General features: G+C 43.3%; 2 protein-coding genes across 7 annotated transcripts in view; one reads left to right on the top strand and one right to left on the bottom strand.

Annotated features, from left to right (window-relative positions):
- Positions 1 to 1,357, top strand: part of STAR (steroidogenic acute regulatory protein) — an 8,431-nt gene extending 7,074 nt beyond the window's left edge. For both annotated transcript variants that reach the window (XM_032288234.1, XM_032288233.1), the window contains one exon: positions 640 to 1,357. In XM_032288234.1, the coding sequence (XP_032144125.1) occupies positions 640 to 753 (114 nt within the window). In that variant the 3' untranslated portion in view covers positions 754 to 1,357. The remainder of the gene's footprint in view (positions 1 to 639) is intronic.
- A 954-nt stretch (positions 1,358 to 2,311) lies between these two features.
- Positions 2,312 to 11,090, bottom strand: part of ASH2L (ASH2 like, histone lysine methyltransferase complex subunit) — a 39,208-nt gene continuing 30,429 nt past the window's right edge. For 3 of the 5 annotated variants that reach the window (XM_032288228.1, XM_032288226.1, XM_032288229.1), the window contains 4 exons: positions 10,608 to 10,700; positions 8,720 to 8,818; positions 6,123 to 6,182; positions 5,286 to 6,027 (listed from right to left, as the gene is read on the bottom strand). In XM_032288228.1, the coding sequence (XP_032144119.1) occupies positions 5,920 to 6,027; positions 6,123 to 6,182; positions 8,720 to 8,818; positions 10,608 to 10,700 (360 nt within the window). In that variant the 3' untranslated portion in view covers positions 5,286 to 5,919. Of the gene's footprint in view, positions 2,503 to 5,285; positions 6,028 to 6,122; positions 6,183 to 8,719; positions 8,819 to 10,607; positions 10,701 to 11,090 lie in introns of those variants that run through there. The other 2 variants (XM_032288227.1, XM_032288231.1) reach the window with 2 other exon arrangements.

Consider the following 11,090-nt stretch of genomic DNA (forward strand, 5'->3'; position numbering starts at 1 on the left):
TTTTTTTTTTTTTTTTTTTTGAGATGGAGTCTCACTCTGTCACCTAGGCTGGAGAGCAATGACATGGTCTCAGCTTGCTGCAACTTCTGCCTCCTGGGTTCAAGTGATTCTCCTGCCTCAGCCTCCCGAGTACCTGGGACTATAGGTGTGTGCCACCACACCTGTCTAATTTTTGTATTTTTAGTAGAGACGGGGTTTCACCATGTTGGCCAGGCTGTCTCGAACTCCTGACCTCAAGTGATCCATCCACCTCAGCTTTCCAAAGTGCTGGGATTACCGGTGTGAGCCACTGTGCTGGGCCTTCTTCTGTCTCATAGCAAAGTTCAACTCTGTATGTAGTTATCATTTTGGAAAGAAGGAAACTTAGGTCCAGAGATCTGAAGCATGAAAAAGGTGACATAACTTGTTCAGAGTCACACAACTGGGAAGACCAGGCTGAAACGCTGTCCAGTCTTTGTGCTTCTGAAAGTCACGACAGCAAGGCAGTCCTCTGGCCCCTGACCCGGCCAATTCAAAGGCTGCACCTATTAACAGAGCTTGAAGACCAAGCCCCTGGCAGCCTGTTTGTGATAAGGTGCAAGAGTGTCTATATGGGCCATCACCTACAAGATGGTCAAATTCTCCTACCTCCTACTGCAGGGGTGGCTGCCCAAGAGCATCATCAACCAGGTCCTGTCCCAGACCCAGGTGGATTTTGCCAACCACCTGCGCAAGCGCCTTGAGTCCTACCCTGCCTCTGAAGCCAGGTGTTGAAGACCAGCCTGCTGTTCCCAGTTGTGCCCAGCTGCACTGGTGTGGATGCTGATTAGAAGAATCCCGCTGGAAGCCTGCAAGTCTAAGATCTCCATCTGGCGACAGTGGGATGGGTGGGGTTAGTGTTCAGAGTATGACACTAGGATTCAGATTGGTAAAAGTTTTGAGTACCAAGAAAACAGGGATGAGGCTCTTGGATTAAAAGGTAATGTCATTCACTGATTAACTATGACATGAAGTCATTGTAAAACTTTTTTTCTGGGTCCTTACGTGCCCACCTAAAACCATCTTTAAAATGCTAGTGGCTGATATGGGCGCGGGGGATACTAACCACAGGGCCCAGGAAGTCTTCCTTTATAGGCTCAAGAATGCCATGCCCTGCAGGCAGCGTGTGTGCACAAAGCAGAATCTCAGAGGGTCTCCGGCAGCCCTCCACTGCTCCCAGTCGCTGCACGGCAACACCACAGAACAAGCAGCACCCCACAGTGGGTGCCTTCCAGAAACATAGTCCAAGCTTTCTCTACGGAAAAAGACAAAACTAGATAGTTTCTCTATTGCTTCTGTAGGCACCAGTCAGAATAAAGAATCATAATTCACACAAAAACATCAGTTTGTATGTTTTAATACTGTCCTATTTAAAAAAAAATCTATGCTAGACTACAACGTCACATTAGAGAAGTCCAGGACAAAGCTTTTAATTAGTTAAACTAAATTAGTCAGGCTTATTAAAAGGAAAGGAACTACTGGGAATTTATGCAATTCAATTATTTAGACTCTGTTACCAGGATCTTTCATAAAAATGTAATTTCCATGATAAGTACAACCTAAATGAGTTCTTAAAGAACTTAAGCAATAGCTGATTAATGGGCCCTGGAAGATGAAGGTTATAACTGAGAATGTTTTACCTAATTAAAAGGAAAGAGTGCCAAACATGAGAGAATAATCAGTATTAGGTAACATTTCTGTTACTTATGATGCCAATTAGTAGTTGAGAGAATTCCACAGCTGTCGATTTGATTTGGGGCTGCTAATCTCTCTGCTTAAATAGACTAAAAGTTAGTATTTTGGGAGAAGTGACTGGATGAAGGGGTAATATGGTGAAAGCAAATTCCCTTTCCCAGGAATCAGAGAATTTAAGCTTTAAAAATATACATTGAGGACAGGCGTGGTAGCTCACACCTGTAAACCCAGCACTTTGGGAGGCTGAGGTGTGTGGATCACTTGAGGTCAGGAGTTCAAGACCATTCTGGCCAACATGGCGAAACCCTGTCTCTACTAAAAATAGAAAAATTAGCGTGTGGTGGCACATACCTGTAGTCCCAGCTACTTAGGAGGCTGAGGCAGGAGAACTGCTTGAATGCAGAGGCAGAGATTGCAGTGAGCCAAGATGGAGCCACTGCAATTCAGCCTGGGTAATAGAGTGAGACAGTCTCAAAAAAAAAAAAAAAAAAAAAAAAAAAAAAAAAAAAAAAAAAAAAAAACCTACACACACACACACACACACACACAGAAGGATGAGAATATAGGGAAGATGAAAAAAATCACCATTACCACCTGAAGCTTTTCCATTCTTGTTTTAATAGCATTGATGATTTGTACCATTTGGAAATAGAGCTCTGGCTTATATATTATAAAACAGAAGCTGGGCATGGTGGTGCCTACCACAATGCCAGCTACTCTGAAGGATGAGGTGGGAGGACTGTTGGAGAGCAGTTCGAGACCAGTCTGGGCAAGATAGTGAGACTCCATCTTAAAAAAAAAAAAAAAAAAAAGACAAAGGAGTAGATGAAACCAAAGTATGACAAACTAAATTAAAAATTTATTAGTGGGAACACTGTGGCATTTATTGAGGTGTTAAAATTTTACAACTAATAGAGGTATTTATTATAATTTATTCTGATTGTTTCTTAGTTTATTTTTGGCATGGATAAAATTATTGTTTATCCAGGAGCCTCAGAGTTGAGAGAGGATAGTTGTAGAGAAGTATTTCTAAAAGGGAATTATTATCCACTACGAGCTAAGAGAAAATGGTTACTTGTTTAAAGATACCTTAAAGCAACATATATTCCAGTTTTAAGAGAAAGGCCGACAGTCAAGAAATGGGCTTTTAACAAACACACTGGTTTGCTGGATTCTAATTGCCTCCTTCAAACTATGTAATTGTGTCTTTGTGGTCTCTGTGGCTATCTTCCCACTTGTTTAATTTTACACTGGAATAAAAAAATTGTCACTGTTGATCTGATTACAGAAACTATTTTATATAGGACTATGTGAAAAGTAGATATTCTGAGTCCTTCTAATGAACACACACACACTTTTGAAGTTTGAGAAGAACATTATTACCTGTAACCTTTGATTTGTGAAAATCAAATATATACAAAAGCTAATTTTGTAATTCAGATGGAGAGTGGGTATACAACTTATATGTGGTAATTTATATTACAAAGAGTTAACGTTCAGCTTCCTCTAAATAATACCACCCTCATTTTCTTGGAGTCCCTCAAAGGACTCCTTCCGATGACCCAGAAGCTTTATAAGGTCTGCCCTTGAACAGCTCATGCATTAATAGGTGTCTAGGGCTGAGGCTCAGCCTCCAATCACACTCCATCTATATGAGCTTTCCTGTTCAGAGATATGGAGTGGCCAAATCAAAGTGTCTAAGTGATTCATCAGGAGACAAACATATTAGTCAATGCTACTATGTTAAAACACCAATATTCTCTTCAAGTGTGGGTACTCTCTTAAACAGGAAAAGAAGATAGTCAGAAGAGCTACAAGCATAACAGGGTGACTCTGCAGGAGCATGTCACCCACCACATGGTGAGCCACTCTACCTATTAACTGAGGTAGGGAGGTAAATGCAGAAGTCTTTGGGCAATCTTGGGAGGGCTGCCTTTGCCCTTATAAGACTGACATATTTGAAAAGTTAGACAAGGGAACTATAAAGGAATACAAAAGGAAGACCTTTTTTTTTTGACACAAGGTCTTGCTCTGTTGCCCAAGCTGGAGTGCAGTGGGGCAAACATGGCTCACTGCATCCTTGAACTCTTGGGCCCAAGTGATCCTCCCATCTCAGCCTCCAAAGTAGCTGGGACTACTGGCATGTGCCATCACGTCTGGCTAGTTTTTTATAGAGAAGGGGTCTTGGTATGTTGCCTAGGCTGGTCTTGAACTCATGGTATTGAGCAATCTTTCTGCCTTGACGTCCCAAAATGCTGATTATAGGCGTGGGCCTCCATGTCTGGAAGGCTCTTTCTTTTTTTTTTTTTTTTTTTTGAGAAGGAGTTTCGCTCTTGTTACCCAGGCTGGAGTGCAATGGTGCGATCTCGGTTCACCGCAACCTCCGCCTCCTGGGTTCAAGCAATTCTCCTGCCTCGGCCTCCTGAGTAGCTGGGACTACAGGCATGCGCCACCATGCCCAGCTAATTTTTGTATTTTTAGTAGAGATGGGGTTTCACCATGTTGACCAGGATGGTCTCGATCTCTTGACCTCGTGATCTACCTGCCTCGGCCTCCCAATGTACTGGCATTATAGGCGTGAGCCACTGCGCCTGGCCTCTTTCTCTTTTTTTCTTTTTTTTTTTTGAGACGGAGTTTTGCTCTTGTTACCCAGGCTGGAGTGCAATGGTGCGATCTCGGCTCACCGCAACCTCCGCCTCCCGGGTTCAGGCAATTCTCTTACCCCAGCCCCCTGAGTCGCTGGGATTACAGGCACGCGCCACCATGCCCAGCTAATTTTTTGTATTTTTAGTAGAGACGGGGTTTCATTATGTTGGCCAGGCTGGTCTCGAACTCCTGACCTCAAGTGATCCACCTGCCTCGGCCTCCCAAAGTGCTGGGATTACAGGCACATGCCACCGAGGCTGGAAGGCTCATTCTTAAATTTCAGTCTTTAATAGTCTGGAAATTGCCATTAGCCATCAGCTAAGGGCAAAGGAAGATAAGTAAGACAGGAAATCATCTGCATGTATCAACATCCACAGCTCAACCCAAGGGAGGAGCTGGAGGGAGACCATTAGCTCTTTGGAATTCTTGTTCCAAGGGCCAGGCATGGTGGCTCACGCCTGTAATCCCAGCACTTTGGAAGGCTGAGGCAGGTGAATTACCTGAGGTCAGGAGTTTGAGACCAGCCTGGCCAACATGGTGAAACCCCATCTTTATGAAAAATACGAGTTAGCTGGGCATGGTGGAACGTGCCTCTAATGCCAGCTACTCAGGAAGCTGAGGTAGGAGAATCACTTGAACCAAGAGGCAGAGGTTGCAGTGAGCCAATATGGCACGAGTCTGCCCTCCAGCCTGGGTGACAAGAGCGAAACTCTGTCTCAAACTCTTGTTCCTCTCCTCAAGGTGGCAGATTTTCACAGGTGTGGGGGGGGTGGTGGCTGATTGGCAAGAATGGGAGCAACAGGAAAGCAGCCAAGACATAAGTCAGAAACCTGGCTCTTCTTCCCAGTGCCAGCTCCCTTCCTCATGCTGCCCCCATTTCTGAACACTGTCATGAAGAGGCACTCAACCTACAGGGAAGCAAAGTGTCACACAAACTTCAAAACACATTTTATTTGGTAAGTTTCTCATTTTGTTAAAATTGCAAGCAAGTTTCTTTCACAATTACACTTCTGGAGATCTAGTAGTTTCAGGGATCTCAGTGTTCAAAAGCGTATTTCAAAAGGAACAACAAAACCAAACCCACACCAAAAGGAAATAGCTTTTAGATTGGTTTGAAATGTACAGCCATTGATTTCATGTGTTCTCATAAACAGGTTACCATTTCCTTGGAAAACAGGTGAGATGGAGTCAATGCCCACAGAAGGAAATGTCTTAAATAAGTTAGTTACTCGGAAGATTGTTCACTCCTTAGAAAATACAGTAAGATAACAAGTCCCAGCTGGCAGGGCATGCGGTATAGCACCAATTTCACAGGGGCTTACGCAATCCTGGAGTCAGCAGTTGTTGGCACACAAAATAAGGGCAGTTACTGGAAGTGGGGAGAAAATGGTGAAGGGCAGGCAGCCTCCCGCAGTCCTATCCAGCCTTTTAACTTGCTAACAGGACAGGCTGTGTTCTGTAGTATCTTTAGGAGAACATCTGAGACAGTTCTACAATGAAAACATAACCCCCAGTATTATTCCCTAGAAAGTCCTTGTTTGAAAAGAAAAAGGGACCTGGTCAGGGTTCCCACGGGGGACTGCGCCTCCCATCCACTTCTGTCTCCACGTGATACAGGACGTCAGCCAGGGTGTGCTCTACCACGGCGCCCCAGCCCATGTCACTCATCTGCAGGAGGAATGAGAAACGGAACAGTGACTACAGCAGCCACGGCGAGAGCCAAGGATGCTGAGGACGCAAGCGGGCATTTGTAAGTTACTCACAGGGCGGTAAGTGAGATCCTTCGGAGGATACTTGAAGCATGGTCCAAAGTTAATGGAAACCTGGAGAGAATTCAATTCAAGCAAGCGCGGAAAAAACGGACAAAAAATATTGGAAAAGTTAATTTGACACAGGAAATTTTTATTTTAAACATGGCTGTAATACTTGGGGGATGATAAATGGAACAAATGAGATATATATATTAAATATTACTAAAAAAGGTCAACATCCTGATGTCCATTAAGAATTAGATAACTGCCGGGCGCGGTGGCTCAAGCCTGTAATCCCAGCACTTTGGGAGGCCGAGGCGGGTGGATCACAAGGTCAAGAGATCGAGACCATCCTGGTCAACATGGTGAAACCCCGTCTCTACTAAAAATACAAAAAATCAGCTGGGCATGGTGGCGCATGCCTGTAGTCCCAGCTACTCAGGAGGCTGAGGCAGGAGAATTGCCTGAACCCAGGAGGCGGAGGTTGCGGTGAGCCGAGATTGCGCCATTGCACTCCAGCCTGGGTAACAAGAGTGAAACTCCGTCTCAAAAAAAAAAAAGAATTAGATAACTAAAATAGGTCTGTGTGGATTTCTGTTGTCAAAGAAAAATAAAAATTCAGGATCCCAATTTGCTCTGTCAAAAGGAAAAAATTAAGTTGAAAGCTGTCATGCAAGAAACTGCCTTTCCTTTTGTTACTAAGCAGACACCTACGGATAAAGGTTAAATATCCCCATAGGTGGCCACTTTATGCTCACCTTATCTTATGGAAAGTGCCGACTTACTGAGCACAAGATGAATACATGATTGGCTGTTCCCCTATCTGCTCCTTTTCTCTTGCAACATGTGGATGACCATACCTTCCCACTTTCCTCTACAGCCCTCATTTCCCCTTTATTTTACTTTTTATTATAATTATTATTTATGGCTGGGCATGGTGGCTCACGCCTGTAATCCATACACTTTGGAGGCCAAGGCGGGTGGATCACCTGAGGTCGGGAGTTCAAGACCAGCCTGACCAACATGGTGAAACCCTGTCTTTATTAAAAATTTTAAAAAAAAAAAAAAAAAAAAAATTATTATTATTTTTTATTTTTCCGAGATGGAGTCTCACTGTCACTCAGGCTGGACAGCACTGACAGGATATCGGCTCACTGCAACCTCCACTTTCTGGGTTCAAGCAATTCTCCTGCCTCAGCCTCCTGAGTAGCTGGGATTACAGATGTCAGCCACCAAGCCCAGCTAATTTTTTGTATTTTTAGTAGAGATGGGTTTTCACCATGTTGGCCAGGCTGGTCTTAACTCCCGACCTTGAGATCTGCCCACCTTGGCCTCCCAAAGTGCTGGGATTACAGGTGTGAGCCACTGTGTCGGGCCTACTTTGTATTTTTTTTGAGACAATGTCTGACTCTGTTGTCCAGGCTGGAGCACAACAGTGTGATCACGGCTCACTGTAGCCTTGACCTTCTGGGCTCAGGTGATCCTCCCACCATGGCCTCCCATGTAGCTGGGACTTCAGACATGTACCACCATGCCTAGCTAATTTTTTGTAGAGAGGGGGTTTTGCTATGTTTCCCAGGCTGGTCTCGAGCTCCTGGGCTCTACTGATTCTCTTTATTGGCCTCCCAAATCTTTGGGATTACCAGTGTGAGCCACTCCCCCAGTCCCTTTTCTCCTTTCAATATTTAACTCCTCGAAGTCATCCTTGGAGAAAGGCACAGACCTATGGAGGCTGAGGTGGGAGGATCATCTGCACCCAGGAGGTCAAGGACCTCCGGGACTGTTTCTGTGTTTTTTTCTTACAGGCAGGTCCTTAACCTTGGCAAAATAAACTTCTAAACTGATTGAAATCTGTCTCAGTTTTTGGTTTACACTGTTTCCAAACTAAAGATTTCCTTCTTTTAACCTGCTTCAATGGTGCCTACTGACAGACTAAAAACACATGGAAATCTCCATACATTAACTTTTCTTTCTTTCAATTCTTCTGCCTCAGCCTCCTAAGTAGCGCTCGCTACCACACCTGGCTGATTTTTATATTTTTAGTAGAGACAGGGTTTCACCATGTTGGCCAGGCTGGTCTTGAACTCCAGACCTCGTGAACCATCCACCTCGGCCTCCTAAAGCACTGGGATTACAAGCATGAGCCAACCTGCCCGGTCAACTTTTTTTTTTATATGTATATATATATATATATATGTACACAAAACCAACAGGCCCTAATGATACTATCCCTTCTTCGTGTTGGATATTACAAAAAAAAAAAAAAAAAAATCAATATAAACAACAATGATTAATAATGATGGGTTATCATGACATCCCACCAGGAAGATTTTTGTATGTGTATTCTTATTCTTCCCATTGAACAATAACACCACACCACACACACAAGGGAAAAATACGGCAGACATTAATTGCAGGACCTTTTTCTATCCAGCAAATACTTCTTAAGACGCCCAAGTGTTTTTGGACAAAACAGTAATGGTAGCAACACATGCGCATGCCAATCTGAGACTGCTTGGATTTCTTTCCAGCACCCAGTAACTTTGTCATCATGACCCATTCACCTGCTTCCCTTCAGTTTTGTTCATGGGATGGAAACATGTACGTACCGTGCAGCTCTTGTACAGTGAAATGGCTGGAAAGTAAACTCCCTCAAAAATATCTTTGTAAGCCACACCTTGGTTGACACCATTTTTATAAAATATTATCTGAAACAAAAACCATTATTTTACTTCACAATTGTAAAAAAGAACAAAAAGAGGAACTCTCCAGGAAAATACCTTAGAAGTGCTACTGCAAGACTGGTAATAACACACCCAACAACAGTACATAACTGTGTAACATCATCTTCAATTTATATAATACCTTAGATTTTTCAAAGGACGTTAATATGCACTATTCAGGCTTCTTTTTTTTTTTCTTTTTTGAGACAAGGTCTCACTCTGTTGCCTAGGCTGCAATGCAGTGGTGTGATCTTGGCTCACTGTGGCCTCAGCTTCCTGGGATCAAGTGATCCTCCACATCACCCTCCCAAGTAGCTGGGACTACAGGTGTACACCACCACATCCAGCTAATTTTAAAATTTTTCTGTAGAGACAGGGTCTCACTATATTGCCCAGGCTGGTCTCAAACTCCTGGGTGTTGTTTTCTGAATTTCTGTGCTACATATACCAAATGGTTCTATATTTTATTATTCATTGAACTGTATTTATAAAACTAAGCTGGGAGGCTGAGGAGAGAGGATTACTTGAGGCCAGGAGTTCAAGACTAACCTGGGCAACTAGCCTGGACTCCCTGGGACCACACCTGTTTAAGAATGCTTATTTATCTATCAATCCCTTTCCTTGCGTCAGTTCTCACTTCTGCTTTTTAACTTTGGAGTTCTCTAAGACTCTTATGTCACATCTCTGAATCCTCATGTTTGTCCTTTCTCTCCCAGAATTATACTGCATATTCTCTCTTGATCACTGTATGTGTTCTTCAGAAAAGGCTCCCTTCTCTTCTTAGCAAGAGGGGGCTTCAGTATTCTCAGGTTATTGCATCTTTAGATCTAGTAACTGTTTCTCTTTAGTATTTCTTTCCAAAAACAGCTGAAACTCTAGTTTCTTTATTTCACCTACATCTCCTTCTATCAGTGTCCTGGGTGGATTCACAGCATTAGCATTTTTATGAAAAAAATGTTTCCAGCTCTTAACTTTCTTCCTCTCCACCCCACTTCCCTTTTTACTTTTGGTCCTTGTGGCTGGCCCAGATGTGCCAGCCTTTCTCTGACTGTGCTCTGACCTTGGGTAGACATGTTCTCAGCAACCCCAGAAGAAGAGGCAGGGAAAGTTCTGAAGAACACTGAGTGAGCCATTACACCCTAGTGCCCCGGGCCACATCACAGGGTCTACTCTCCCACTCCAGTTTCCCTGTCTTTGGACTTGATACCTCCCCTCTGATAAAGAATAAAGACACTGGACTTGCTTCCTCAGTCTCTTGTAGATTCCCCATCAGGCCACTGTTTTGATTTTTTCCGAGACAGAGTCTTGCTTTGTCACCCAGGCTGGAGTGCAGTGGTGCAATCTTGGCTCACTGAAACCTCCACCTCCCGGGCTCAAACAATTCTCCTGCTTCAGCCGCCCAAGTAGCTGGGACTAGAGGGTGCACCACTACATCAGGCTAATTTTTTGTATTTTTAGTAGATGGGGTTTGACCATGTTGGCCAGGCTGGTCTCAAACTCCTGACCTTGTGATCCACCACGCCTGGCCAGGCCACTGTTTTTATACATTTTACAGAGTGATCTGGAAAGAACGGGATCATGCCTCTAACAGCAGCAGCATGGTACTGTATAAGGAGCAAAACACAACAAACAGAGGGTAAGCTTGCTGCTGGCCAGTGGGGCTACCGGATGCCCCTTTGTTCCCCTCTGGGCCTCATCCTCACTTTTATAATGAAGGAATGGGTCTTAACCCTCAAGGCCTTATGATTCTAATGTTCTTATGGCCATGACTTACCTCACTATGGGGAGTCTGTTTCAGGCTCTTCTCTGCTTTATCCACAAAGTCTTTTTCCTCAAAATACAGATAACTCTTGAATTTTATCAAAGCCTTGAAAACCAGGAAAGAAAAAAAGGCACAATGAAGTATCAGCTCTATTATCATGAAAAAACCCCATCCACACACAAATAGCATTAACCCCTTGAGGTCTACAACAGACATAAAAAAATCTCTGCAGTTTAATTTTGCTAGATTTTGAACTATTATATACTTCCTAAAAAATACCAGACGGTACATGTTTGCTAAAACATTTTCAGAAGCCCTTTAGTAAGAAACATGAGAAAATACATCCATATAAATATATATACACTTAACACAACAAAAATACCCATAAAAGTGGCTAAATTCACAAATCTTTTCCAATAATCTCACTGAAAGAAAGGACAAGTTTATTGAGTCTACAATCTCTTATTCTTTTTGTTTTTTTTTTTTTTTTTTTTT

The sequence above is a fragment of the Sapajus apella genome, unplaced genomic scaffold, assembly GCF_009761245.1.
Source record: "Sapajus apella isolate SASKATOON/1434 unplaced genomic scaffold, GSC_monkey_1.0 scaffold21, whole genome shotgun sequence".
In the NCBI taxonomy this organism is placed as follows: domain Eukaryota; kingdom Metazoa; phylum Chordata; class Mammalia; order Primates; family Cebidae; genus Sapajus; species Sapajus apella.